Below are 14,648 nucleotides of genomic sequence, written 5' to 3'. Positions count from 1 at the left end.
CACCTGGCTTAGCCTACTCTCTTTTATACTGAATTCCTTGATCTTTTCAGCTTTCAGATGCATACATGTGTATGTGTATTAGTTATATGTTGTGTCCACATATATGTACATGTCTATACTTGTGTTGGATATTGTCTCCACGGTACCAAGTTAACATAACAATAAACGAGTAACCAAAGGTTAAATAAATAAGCCTAAATATTTTTCAAGTTCATGTGACTTGAGTAAATCTTTTGGTAAATATGAGTAGTTTAATATTGTTGGTTTAATAAAAACAAATGTCTTTTGACTTATCAGCAAAATACGTATTTAATGTTAAGGTGATTGCTTTTACGATACTTAGATAACATATGATAATATTAATAGCAAAATGGTTAATAGAAAATTTAAGTTGAGATGATGGCTAGAAGCTGAGACAGGAGAATTGCTTGAACCCGGGAGGCGTAGGTTGCTGTAAGCTGAGATCGCACCACTGCACTCCAGCCTGGGTGACAGAGAGAGACTCCGTCTCGAAAATAAATAAAAACTAATAAATAAATAAATACTGTTTATTTATTAGTTACTCTGTGCCAGGCACTGGGCTAAGCCCTGGAAACACTTGCGTAACTAGAACACAGCCCTGTCCACAAGCAAGTTCAGTCAGTAAACGCTCCCCGTTTTTCATAACATCCGAGGTTCTTCACTAGCCAGCTTTACTTCCTACCTCTCTACTCTTTTTCTTCCACCTTTGAAGGATTCTTCTCCTGTTTTCACCTGTGGAAGTCCTGCAGCTGTTCCTTCACTGGCCAGCAGAGTGGGTCCTACAGGGCTGCTGGTGAATCCAAGGCCATCCAAGGAAGCTGCCCTGGAGAGAGCTGGGTGACTCTTTCTCCTTTCACGCACCCTTGGGAAATGGGGCACACTTCTAGAGGACTTTCTCCAGGTGGTGTTTCAGCGTCTGCCTTGTGCTTGGAGGCACTGTGCTCACGCTTGGGAGTGCCATGGAAGCAGACAGACCAGGCCCTGTTCTCATGTGGCTTCCTTCGTTGGGGGTCGTAGGGGAGGGGATAAAAGGATTAGGAAGGTGATCGAGTTTGAAACCTCTTCCTTGGAGATTCTGATATGCTCCTCTGAGTAGAGTTTATTCTCAGCGCCATCCTGTTCTTTTTTTTCTTTTTCTTTTTGAGATGGAGTCTCACTCTGTCGCCCAGGCTGGAGTACAGTGGTGCGATCTCGGCTCACTGAAACCTCTGCCACCCAGGTTCAAGCGATTCTCCTGCCTCAGCCTCCCCAGTAGCTGGGACTACAGGCGTCCGCCACTGCACCTGGCTAATGTTTGTAGTTTTAGTAGAGATGGGGTTTCACCATCTTGGCCAGGCTGGTCTCAAACTCCTTACCTCATGATCCACCCGCCTCAGCTTCCCAAAGTGCTGGGATTGCAGGCGTGAGAGCCACCATGCCCAGCCTTTTTTTTTTTTTTTTTTTTTTTTTTGAGACAGTCTTGCTCTGTCGCCCAGGCTGAAATGTGGTGGTGTGATTTCAGCTGTCTGCAACCTCTGCCTCCCAGGTTCAAGCAATTCTCCTCCCTCAGCCTCCTGAGTAGCTTGGATTACAGGCAGGTGCCACCACTCCCAGCTAATTTTTGTATCTTTAGTAGAGACAGGGTTTCGCCATGTTGGCCAGGCTGGTCTGGAACAACCACCTGAGGTCTGGACCTCAGGTGATCCACCCACCTCAGCCTCCCAAAGTGCTAGGATTATAGGCATGAGCCACCATGCCCGACCACCATCCTGTTCTTTTGATTAATACTTATGAGACCCATGACTTGACGATCAATCTGACCTCCCACTTTGCAGAGATTAAGCTTGTCAGCGTGAACTTCTCATAGCTTATCTGTCAAGGTTTTGAACAACCAACCTTCCCCTACCTGTGCAGCCTGGCCTCATCCCTATTCCTGCTTACTTCAGGCTATTCCTTGAAGCTGAGCTCCTCCTGTGCTTTCCGGGTCTGTGTTTTCACCCATGTTGTTCTCCTGTTGCCCCGTCATCATGCCAGCCCCCTAAGCAAGTCATGCCCAGCCTCCAGGGCCACTTCACACTTCAGCCGTCTCTCCTTCTGATTTCCCTAGCACAAAGTGTGCTGCTGGGATCTTGGGAGTCCTCAAAACCCTTCGGTGGTCTGTGAGGTCAGAACTATTTTCATAATAATACTAAGACATTATTTACCTTTTTCATTCATTCATTCATTTTTTTTTTTTTTTTTTTTTTTTTTTTTGAGACAGGGTCTCACTCTCTTACCCAGGCTGGAGTGTAATACACAGTCTTGGCACACTACAACATCTTCTACCCAGGCTCAAGCAATCCTCCCACCTCACCCTCCCAAGTAGCTGGGACCATAGGTAGTGCCACCATGCCTGGCTAATTTTTTTATTTTAGTAGAGATGGGGTTTCACCATGTCTCCCAGGCTGTTCTCAAGCTCCTGGGCTCAAGCAATCCTCGCGCCTCAGCCTCCCAAAGTGCTGGGATTACAGGGAAGAGCCACCACACCTGGCCCCTTTTGTATTCATTCTTTCACAAGTTAGCAGTGGAATTTCCCAGAGGCTGTGTGAACTGTGATGTTGTTACTCTGATGACTAGTGGAATGCACACTTGTCTATTTTTGTGTTTTCTAGACTTTTCTAAGGTAGTAGGTTTAGGGTACGAATATGTTGAATTTTCAGAGGCTAACCTAGTTTGTTTTCAGTACTTCCACTGTGCTCTTGCTAGTTATCTTTGTTATACCTGCTATCTTTTTTTTTTTTTTTTTTTTTTTGAGACTGAGTTTCACTGTGTTGCCCAGGCTGGAGCACAGTGGCATGATCTCGGCTCACTGCAACCTCCGCCTCCTGGTTTCCAATGATTCTCCTGCCTCAGGCTCCCAAGTAGCTGGAATTACAGGTGCGTGCCACCATGCCCAGCTAATTTTTGTATTTTTAGTAGAGACAGAGTTTCACCATGTTGGCCAAGCTGGTCTCGAACTTCTGATCTCGTGATCTGCCTGCCTCAGCCTCCCAAAGTGCTAGGATTACAGGCATGAGCCACCGCGCCCAGCCTATACCTGCTATCTTTTATGTAACCTCATTCTCATCCAGTAAATTGGTATTCTGAAGTTTATCTCTGTGGAAACACAAGAAGTAGATATACTTTGTTGTCTTACTTTGCAATAATATTTAAAAGTACTTTTGTTTTTTAGAGGGAGTCCCACTCTGTCACCCAGGCTGGAGTGCAGTGGCACGATCTCAACTCACTGCAATCTCCGCTTCCTGGGTTCAAGCAATTCTCCTGTCTCAGCCTCCCAAGTAGCTGGGACTACAGGCACCCGACACCACCCCCGGCTAATTTTTGTATTTTTAGTAGAGATAGGGTTTCACCATATTGGTCAGGCTGGTCTCGAACTCCTGACCTCAGGTGATCCAACCGCCTTGATCTCCCAAAATGCTGGGATTACAGGTGGTGAACTACCTTGCCCAGCCAAAATACTTTTTAAAATAGCTTTTAAACCCTAAAATGTGAATTCTAGAATTTAATATTTTATTGACAACTTAAACATTTATATTTTTATTCTATTTAAGGATGGATCATTTGCTTTAAAAGGGGATATGGGAAATCTTGCTTCCTTAGCCCACAACTGCACTATCTAAGACTAAAGATGCTAAAACAAAAAAATGAAACTGCATATTAAGGAGTTTTCAAACTCACATAAGGGAAAAACTAGTAAAAAGAAGTATAAATATGATTCAGAAGGCACTTTTCCGGGGCTTTATAGTGTTAAAATTTTACTTTTTTTGGACCCCTCAAGTTGTGGCATCACTTTGAGATGAATCATTCAGAGTCTAAAGAAAAAAGGAGTTGAATATTTTAAATGTAGATATGATGAGTTTCTTAAAAGCCCAAAATGTATCATTATAGCTTTTTAAACCAGAAACGAAAAAGCCATTGAAGTGGGTAAGTTACTGAACTGCCCTCAGAAAGGCACACACAAGCCCATTCAGCTGGCACTGCCAAGTGCTTGCTGGATGGAAACTCAGCAAAAGAAAATCACAACAGTGCCACTTTTTTTTTTTTGAGATGGAGTCTCGCTCTGTCCTCCAGGCTGGAGTGCAGTGGCGTAATCTCGGCTCACTGCAATCTTCGCCTTCTTGGGTTCAAGCGATTCTCCTGCCTCAGTCTCCCAAGTAGCTGGGACTACAGATGCCCACCACCACGCCCACCAAATTTTTGTATTTTTGGAAGAGACAGGGTTTTGCCAAACAGTGCCACTTTCTAATGACACAGTAACTTGTCAAATTAAAGCTCTAGCAGCAAACATGAAGGCTGAGTTAATCTCTTCTCTGCAGGATTGTACTGGTGTCTTACAAATGTCCAAGTCAGTAGATAAGGCTGCGCTTGATGTTTTGCTTGTGTTCATCTGGTATCAACATTGACTAATCAAATTCCTTTTTTGTTTTTTCTTTTTGAAACAGAGTCTCCCTCTGTCACCCAGGCTAAAGTGCAGTGGCACCCTCTCCGCTCACAGAAACCTCCGCCTCCTGGGTTCAAGTCACTCTCATGCCTCAGCCTCCCAAGTAGCTGGGATCATAGGCACCCGCCACTACGCCCTGCTAATTTTTGTGTTTTTAGTGGAGACGGGGTTTCACCATGTTGTCCAGGCGGGTCTGAAACTTCTGGCCTCAAGTGATTGGCCTGCCTCGGCCTCCCAGGGTGCTGGGATTACAGGCATGAGCCACCGCGCCATCTTTAATACTGTGTGACAAAGCGGGGAAGAAGCAAGAGCACATCTGCTGCACATCAGAGTGTCACGGTTGTCATGAGGAAAAGCAGTTGTGTGATGAATCACGAGTTCAACTACCCCTTTTTTCATGAAACACCATGTTTATACTTGGCAGACACATTATTGGAAATGAGGCTATCCCTTTAAGGTAAACAAGCGCAGTTTTCCTTGCCAATGATAATATTCAAACTTTCAAAAGGAAAATTATATTTCGGATAACTTACACCAACATCCATGAGCTTGTCCACTTTCCAATACTTAAAGTATTCTTAAGTACTTTAAAATACTTTGAAAATTTTATTACCACCCATCTCATCAGACTGCCTAGTAGTATTAAAACATGTGATTCTAAAAATTGAGATATAATTCACATATCACAAAATTTACCCTTTAAAAGTACATACATCAGTGCTTTTTGTATTATATTCACAGAGTTGAGCAATTGTCACTGTTATCTAGTTCCAGAACATTTTCAGCACCTCAAAAAGAGACCCCGTACTTATGAGCTGTCACTTTCTATCTCCATCTGTCCCCAGCTCTGGCAATCACTAATATAATTTCTGTTTCTGTGGATTTGCCTACTCCGGACATTCCATAGAAATGGAATAACTGATTTTTTTACACAACTAATAACTGTGATTTCCAAAATACTGTATAAAATATGAAAAAATTTTAGAAGATCTACAAAACTCAGTGGAGCAATATTTTCCAAGTGATCAAAACATCATTTTACAAAATCAGAAATGGGCAAAAGATTCATTCAAAGTGTAAGCTAGGTCAATGGATTTTAATATTGTACGGGAAGTTTATTCATATGGTTTCAGATTGCACACTACCATGAACATTTAAGAAATACCACTTCTTGAGTCTGATGTGGTATCAAAAATACATTTATATTTATATTTGCAGAAGCAAATATGAGAATCAACCTATTTTCTATTAAGCCAAACATTAATGAAATTTGCAAAAATGTAAAACAATACTACTATTCTTTTTTTTTTTTTTTGAGACGGAGTCTTGCTCTGTCACCAGGGTGGAGTGCAATGGCATGATCTCGGCTCACTGCAACTTCCGCCTTCCAGGTTCAAGCGATTCTCCTGCCTCAGCCTCCTGAGTAGCTGGGTTTACAGGCGCCCGCCACCATGCCCGGCTAATTTTTTGTATTTTTAGTAGAGACGGCGTTTCACCATGTTGGCCAGGATGGCCTCTATCTCTTGACCTCATGATTTGCCTCCTTCAGCCTCCCAAAGTGCTGGGATTACAGGCGTGAGCCACCATGCCCAGCCAAACAATGCTGCTATCCTTACTCATTTTTTTAAAAAAGTAGTTACTTATCATAAAAATATGTTACTTATATTAACATGATAGTCTCAATATTATTATTTTAAAATGAAGAAATATGTAAATGTTTTCTAATTTCTCAGTTTTGATTTTTCTGTTTTTTTTGAGACAGAGTCTCACTGTGTCACCCAGGCTGGAGTGCAGTGGTGTGATCACAGCTCACTGCAGCCTTAATCTCTTGGCTAAAGTGATCCTCCTACCTCAGCCTCCCGAGTAACTAGGATTACAGGTGTGCCCCACCATGCCTGGCTAACTTTTGTACTTTTCTGTAGAGACATGGTCTCACTCTGTTGCCCCTGCCTGGTCTCAAATTCCTGGGCTCAAGTGATCCTCCCGCTTCAGCCTCCCAGAGGGCTGGAATTACAGGTGTCATCCACTGAGCCTGGCCCTCGGTTTCAATTTCTAATATGGTGAATATTGGTAGATATAGCCAGCAAAAGCCAAATATCTTTGGTTTCTCATTGGTTTTTAAGAGTATAGAGGAAGGAATAGTAACTGTCAACCACATCCCAACAATTTATGAATATACATTTTACAGTTTTTAAAAACATAGGCTCTTTTTCTTTTATTTCCTTTTTTAAAGCCTGTAGGAAACATAGGCTTTCTAATGGAACTATTTTTCTTTTTCTTCTTTTTTTTCCTTTTTTTTTGAGATGAAGTTTTGCTTTTGTTGCCCAGGCTGGAATGCAATGTCATGATCCCGACTCACCACAATCTCCTCCTCCCGGGTTCAAGAGATTCTCCTGCCTCAGCCTCCCAAGTATCTGGGATTACTGGCATGTGCCACCATGCCTGGCTCATTTGGTATTTTTAGTAGAAACGGGGTTTCTTCATGTTGGTCAGGCTGGTCTCGAACTCCCAACCTCAGGCCTGCCTCGGCCTTTTGAAGTGCTGGGATTACAGGAATGAGCCACAGCGCCTGGCCATGGAACCACTTTTCAATGTGGAATAGAACATATTTACTAACATCCAGATATATTTCGTTTCTCTGAAATAAGAAGCCAAAAGTATGTAAGATTAAACTAATATTTAGTACTGAGTGTCATAGCATTATATCTTATTCGGAAATGACCTACATATTTAATGAACATTTATCATGTAATTTGCCTTAGCAAAACTCTAAGGATATAGAAACTTTTTATTTTATTGTATTTTTTGAGAAGGAGTCTCACTCTGTCACCCAGGCTGGAGTGCAGTGGTATGATCTCAGCTCACTGCAACCTGCGCTTCCCTGGTTCAAGCAATTCTCCTGCCTCAGCCTCCCAAGTGGCTGGGATTATAGGCATGCACCACCACACCTGGTCAATTTTTGTATTTTTACTAGAGACGGGGTTTTGCCATGTTGGCCAGGCTGGTCTCTAACTCCTGACCTTAAGTGATCTGCCTGCCTTGGCCTCCCAAAGTGCTGGGATCACAGTGTGAGCCACCATGCCCAGCCTAGAAACCTCTTAAAGTAAATATATTATAAAACATATTATAAGTCAATTTATAAACTTTTGTCCTATTTACATTTATTATAATTATTATTATTATTATTTTTTGAGATGGAGTCACACTCTGTCACCCAGGCTGGAGTCAGTGGTACGATCTCAGCTCACTACAACCTCCGTCTCCCGGGTTCAAGCGATTCTCCTGCCTCAGTCTCCCGAGTAGCTGGGACTACAGGTGTGCGCCACTACGCCTGGCTAATTTTTGTATTTTTAGTAGAGATGGGGTTTCACCATATTGGCCAGGCTAGTCTTGAACTCCTGACCTCATGATCTGCCTGCCTCGGCCGCCCAAAGTGCTGGGATTACAGGCATGAGCCACCATGCCCAGCCTTATTCATTCTTAACAACTGTGTTTGGAAAAATCTCATGAGCCATTAGACAAATCCAGCCATCATCTCAACTTAAATTTTCTATTAACCATTTTGCTATTAATATTACCATATATTATCTAAATATCATAAAAGCAATCACCTTAACATTAAATACATGCATATTTTGCTGATAAGTCAAAAGACATTTGTTTTTATTAAACCAACAATATTAAACTACTCATATTTACCAAAAGATTTACTCAAATCACATGAACTTGAAAAATATTTGGGCTTATGTATTTAATTTTTGATTACTCATTTATTGTTATGTCAATTTGATACCATGTAGACAATATCCAAACACAAGTATAGACATATACATATATGTAGACACAACATATAACTAATACACATACACATGTATGCATCTGAAAGCTGAAAAGATCAAGGAGTTCAATATAAAAGAGAGTAGAGCTAGGCTGGGCGAGGTGGCTCATGCCTGTAATCCCTGCATGCATTTTGGAATGCCGAGGCAGGTGGGTCACTAGATGTCAGGAGTTTGAGACCAGCCTGGCCAATATGGTGAAACCCCATCTCTACTAAAAATACAAAAATTAGCCTGGTGTGGTGGCGCGTGCCTGTAGTCCCAGCTACCCAGGAGGCTGAGGCAGGAGAATCGCTTGAACCCAGGAGGCAGAGGTTGCCTTGAACCGAGATCATGCCACTGCACTGCAGCCTGGGTGACAGAGTGTAACTATATCAAAAATAAACAACAAAAAAAGAGTAGAGCTTTAGACTGAGGGGAGCCTGTCCACCCCACAATTCTTGGGGCTCCATGAGGAAAAACAGAGGTACCCTACCCAAAAAGGAGGAGTCTGTGGTGTCCTTTCTTGTTCCTGAAGGGTCCTTGGGCTGCTAGAAGCTTTCTTGGTGTCAAAAGTGGCAAGAGGAAGAAGAGACAGTAGTAAATGGAAGAACAAGTCCTAGAGTAGCCAGTTTCAGAAGATCTTGTTTTCCAAATGGCCAAGAAGGTTTTACATTATCCTTGGCAAAAAATCATGTCAACGAAAGGAGAAACAGAGGGAGCACATATAGTTAGCAGGGGTTTCAGAAGAGAGAAATTCAGTTGACTGAGAAGCTGTCACAGAGAGAACAGAGGACTCAAATAAGTGTACGTATACATATATAGCCTAAATATCGGTTTTAATTAAGTGTACTTTCGACTGTACAGCTCTTAAAATATTTTTTTCAGGTTTTAGCTGGGTTAATAGCAAACATTCCTGTTTCCTGGTTTTTTCTTTCTGAAATTTATACCAATGGTGGGGCATATTTGTTTATTAGAGGTCTAGAGGAATCACTATTTAAAGCTGTTTGTGTTTGAAACCCAAGTTTCAGAACTGTAACACTAGCCCTTGTAGTCTGTATCTTTCATTTGACAAGTGGTCATTCCTAGTGAAAGTTCTTTAGTTCTTTAATTGTTTTATTGAATTTTTCTACTTCTTATTTTTTTTTGAGATGGAGTCTCACTCTGTCACTCAGGCAGGAGTGCAGTGATGTGATCCCAGCTCATGAACTGCAGCTTTGAACTCCTGGGCTCAGGTAGTTCTCCCACCTCAGCCTCCAAAGTAGCTGGGACTACAGGTGCACACCACAACACCCAGCTAACTTTTTAAACTTTTTCGTAGAGACAGAGTCTCACTATGTTACCTGGGCTGGTCTCAAACTCCTGGGCTCAAGCCTCTGCCTCCCAAAGTGCTGATATTACAGGCGTGAGTCACCACGCCCAGCCCTCCTTCTTTCATATTATTTATTACATCTTTTTTTGTTTGTTTTTGAGATGGAGTCTCGCTCTGTCGCCCAGGCTGGAGTGCGTTGGCATGATCTTGGCTCACTGCAGCCTCTGCCTCCTGGGTTCCAGCGACTCTCCTGCCTCAGCCTTCCAGGTAGCTGGGATTACAGTCACACGCCACCACGCCCGGCTATTTGTTGTATTTTTAGTAGAGATGGGGTTTCACCATGTTGACCAGGCTGGTCTTGAACTCCTGACTGCAGGTGATCCAGCCACCTTGGCCAGGGGATCCAGCCACCTCAGCCTCCCAAAGTGCTGGGATTATAGGCGTGAGCCACCACGCCTGGCTATAGTTTCATTTAAACACATCAGGATTCATTTCCCTTGGCTTTGTTATCATTCTTCCGGCGCTGGAGTATTGGTTACTTATTCATGCAGGCTGCTTGAGGGCAGGGGCTTTGCATTAGCCTGCCTTGCTCCTATAGAACCCCAGTCCACTTTTGCTGATTGGAAAAGGACCGAGTAAAAGATTATACACTGTGAAGGCTTCATAGATAGTAATTGACCAGAATGCTGTATAAAAGGAAATAACGAGAGAGGTTCAGGACAAGTATTTGAAATTCATTGGAATATTTTGCCCTTAAATATGTTGAGACTGGGTGTGCAATTTTAATATGCACAAGAATTAACTGAGAAACTTATCTAAAAGGAAGATTTACTGGTCCCATTCCTAATTCTCTAGGTTTTAAGTAGGCCCAGGAATCTGCATTCAAAATAATTTTGGATACAAGTTTTAAATTGAAAAAGCATTATGGGCATAAGGAAAAAAAAAAATCAGACCTACCTTAGTCCACAGATTTTCTTCCCTGGAGCCAACAACTGTTAATGTTTTCTTATGCTTCTTTATATTTCTTCCCAGCAATTTTCAATTCATGTCTAAGCCTATTATATATATGAATGACTTTTTTTTTGGTAATGAAAACATATAATTGGAATATTAAACATATTGCTTTATCTTGCCTTTTTTTTCTCTCTCTCTTGAGACAGAGTCTTGCTCTGTCGCCCAGGCTGGAGTGCAATGGTGCAATCCACCTCCTGGGTTCAAACGATTCTTCTGCCTCAGCCTCCTGAGTAGCTGGGATTACCGGTGCCCACCATCATGCCCAGTTAATTTTTGTATTTTTAATACAGACAGGGTTTTGCCATGTTGCCCAGGCTGGTCTCAAACTCCTGAGCTCAAAGTGATCCATCCCCCTTGGCCTCCCAAAGTGCTGGGATTATAGGCGTGAGCCACCACTTCCAGCCTATCTTGCTTTTTTTTTTTTTTAAGCACTATATCTTCAGACTGTTTCCAAATTCTACATATAGATCTGCCTTTTTTGTTTAATAATTCTACAAATTCCACTGTATTATCATAGGTCTATACTTTAAAATACTTTATACTGTACTTTAACAGTTATACTATATTTTAACGGTTATCTATTGGTAGACATTTAAATTGTTTCCAGTCTTTTATTTTTTTATTTTTTTTAATTTGAGACAGAGTCTTGCTCTGTTGCCAGGCTGGAGTGCAGTGGCGCGATCTCAGCTCACTGCAACCTCCACCTCCCGGGTTCAAGCGATTCCCTTGCCTCAGCCTCCCGAGTAGCTGGGACAACAGGTGCATGCCACCATGCCCTGCTAATTTTTTGTATTTTAGTAGAGACGGGGTTTCACCATATTGGCCAGGATGGTCTCGATCTCCTGACCTCGTGAACCACCTGCACCCAGCCCAGTCTTTTATATAACAAATGATAAACAAAAAATCCTTACATATTAGTCTGTGTTCATATGTAGAAAATGATGTTAGAAATGCAATTGCTGGATTCAAAGATGTGTGCATTTTAAATTTAATACTTAGACGCAGCACTTTTCACAATCATTCTAAGTGATTCTGTCCACGTGGTTTGTGAACGCACCTACAGAAATAGTTTTTCAGGGGAAAGAATGAAACAAATAATTACCACCTACATTTTAGGAGTATTCTCTTCGAGGCCAACAAAATAGAAATGTTATACAAAAACTCACTGACCGTCTTCAAAGAGGACATTTATTTAGTTGTATGTAAATAAAAATTACTTGGATACATGAGAGGAAAATGATAAAGCACATGATATAAATATACAATTAACCTTTTATAATATCTTCAAAGAACAGCAAATAACAAACAGGAAATATTTGCAGTAATTTTTTTTTTTTTTTTTTTTTTTTTTTGAGATGGAGTCTCGCTCTGTCGCCCAGGCTGGAGTGCAATGGCCGGATCTCAGCTCACTACAAGCTCCGCCTCCCGGGTTTACGCCATTCTCCTGCCTCAGCCTCCCGAGTAGCTGGGACTACAGGCGCCCGCCACCTCGCCCGGCTAGTTTTTTGTATTTTTTAGTAGAGAGGGGGTTTCACCGTGTTAGCCAGGATGGTCTCGATCTCCTGACCTCGTGATCCGCCCGTCTCGGCCTCCCAAAGTGCTGGGATTACAGGCTTGAGCCACCGCGCCCGGCCCTGCAGTAATTCTTTACAATATTCTCTTTTACTCTGTTGTGAACATGAATACTGCAAGCAGGTCTCTCTTTTTTTGACAATGGGAACTTCTCATTTGGTAGAAGTCGCCACTTTCAAAAACATAGTAAGTCAACACACAACTGTACAAACTGAACGTGAACAAGTCTAACTTAGATGTAATTAAAGTCGAGTCATTGGATAAAAAGTTTATATTGATGATACACAACCAGCAGTGCAAGCATCCAAATACATTGGCTATAGCACCATTTAAAATATTTAACACTGCCTCTTGTTAATTTGATGTTGTCGGAAAATGAAAGTAATGAAGCAATGTAGTTTTTAAAACATATAACGTGTTTCAATCTAATCATCCTAATTCTATGGCAAATTACATAGAGATAGAGGAGGGAGCATTGCCTCAGCTTTAAGACTGTCGTTATCAAAATAGAGAGCTGGATTCTTTAACAGCAGCCAAAGCTGTAATGATAACACATAGGTTGTTGTGTTGAACCAAATGGAATATGACATGCAATCTATTGGATATAATAATGTGCAGGCAATTCCCGAGTCATTGGAGGTAATAGTGAGTGTATATATTAACCATGCTTTTGTTTCTCCATTCCATTAGCTGCCTTTTATTATTTTGGTGGTCCTTTCATGATACGACCCCTCCCACTAGACATTAGAGCAGGAAATAATGGAGATGGAACTAAAAGAGAACTTGTCCATTGAATGACTTGTTAACAGCTCAGAAGGGTATGGTTGAGTATAACTGAAACTGCTGGCTAAAATTACGCTGGGGGTGACATTGTTTGCTTCCAATTCCTAGTAGCATTCCTGCCTCTAATTGTCAAGGATAATTGAGAATGGGCTGTATTCACTTTAGATAAATTTGACCTAAGACACTGGCAATGATATTGAAGGATTTGTGTGGGTGTGATGATCAAATTGTGAGTAGAAATTTAAATAGATTTAAACTATCTGTAAACAACTAAGGCAGTCAGAAATTTCAAACGATCTGGGAAGAACATTCTACAGTCTGAAAAACGTTTGGCTTAGAAAAATAGACATCTCAGATAAAGAAAGGGCATTATTATATGTCATGGATCACAGTCATCTTCTGTATGAAATCAATCAAGAGAACTATTTTTAAAGCTGTGCCACGCTCAGGCAAATGAATGGTCTATATAACAACATGAGAGTCTAGAGATGGGCTATTTGTTATCACTACTCCAATGGCAGGTGTGGCACAGACATCTACACTAAGGGCATTCTATTTATTACCCTCACAAATTGATAGTGTTATATTTTGGATTAGCAACATTCCTTGGAGATGATTTAACTATTAGCTTTATTTGTCAGTTAGCAATTAGTTCTATGTTACATTTTTTTGGGCAGAAGAAACTCAGAAAAAAATATTACAGGCCCCAGATCATGTTTATCATCTAAGAGGCCAATGATATGAATAAAAGTGCTTGAATTGTAGCCCTTTAATGTTGTGCGTACAAATCCGGCTTCTGCTAAGGAAATCATTACTGTTATTTCTTTGTTAAGGTTTTGTCTCAAGATTCCATTTATAACTGGATAACAGTGAATTAGGATTAATGGCAAATGTCTTCTTTTAGAGGAGGATTTATGAAGCCCGATCCCTAGCTGCAGAATTCCCTCATAAAAATACAAGCTGTGTTTCTTTAATTGTACTAAATTGTATTACCTGTGGAATTAGAGCTTGCCTTTGTTTGATGCTAGTAGATCAATAGCTCCCTGTAATAATTAATTTCTGAAATCTCGTCATATTCTTGTGCTTGAAACCCATTGATCTGGAATCTTTCTGGAAGCACACAGATACTTCGGTTTTGTCTTACAAAGAAGTGGTTGAGTTGAAAAGCTTTTATTCCCTGTGTGTGTTTTAAAAGCTGTATTTAAAAACCTAGTTCCTGTAGATGACAAGAGAATGATTTTGATAAGGGTATTTCTACCAATTATTTACTAGGCTGTCTTTGAACAACACTGTCGTCTCTAGAATGCATGTAGTCCTTAATACCTTCCAGCATTACATCTCCCCAAACAGAGAGGCAGTGCTGCTTACAAATGAGGCTGTGACAATGGCATTTACAAATGACAGTGCCAGTTACTGTACAAAATGCTTTCCCACGTCCTGTCATAGGTGCCTCACAGCAACCATGCGAGGTAGGCATGAGTATTACAGTGAAACCCACACGGAACATTACATGATACTAAACATGTGCACCATCCATGTATTTTCTTCTGGATTGTTCTATAATTCGAATGCACGGCTGAATAAGTAAAAAGAGTATTCCTATCATGTAAAGCAAACCACATATGTAGAAGGAAAAATCATATTTTTGCGTGATGTCATAGATCCACCCTAC

The 14,648-nt window shown here is 41.2% G+C and overlaps 1 protein-coding gene across 1 annotated transcript in view; it reads right to left on the bottom strand.

Annotated features, from left to right (window-relative positions):
• Window positions 1-9,884: 9,884 nt before the first annotated feature.
• Window positions 9,885-14,648, bottom strand: part of SLC16A14 (solute carrier family 16 member 14) — a 37,715-nt gene continuing 32,951 nt past the window's right edge. The window contains exon 5 of the mRNA XM_050751113.1: window positions 9,885-14,644. Within this exon, the coding sequence (XP_050607070.1) occupies window positions 14,493-14,644 (152 nt within the window). The 3' untranslated portion in view covers window positions 9,885-14,492. The remainder of the gene's footprint in view (window positions 14,645-14,648) is intronic.

The sequence above is a fragment of the Macaca thibetana genome, chromosome 12, assembly GCF_024542745.1.
Source record: "Macaca thibetana thibetana isolate TM-01 chromosome 12, ASM2454274v1, whole genome shotgun sequence".
Lineage (NCBI taxonomy): Eukaryota > Metazoa > Chordata > Mammalia > Primates > Cercopithecidae > Macaca > Macaca thibetana.
This window is presented reverse-complemented; position numbering and strand designations above follow the sequence as displayed.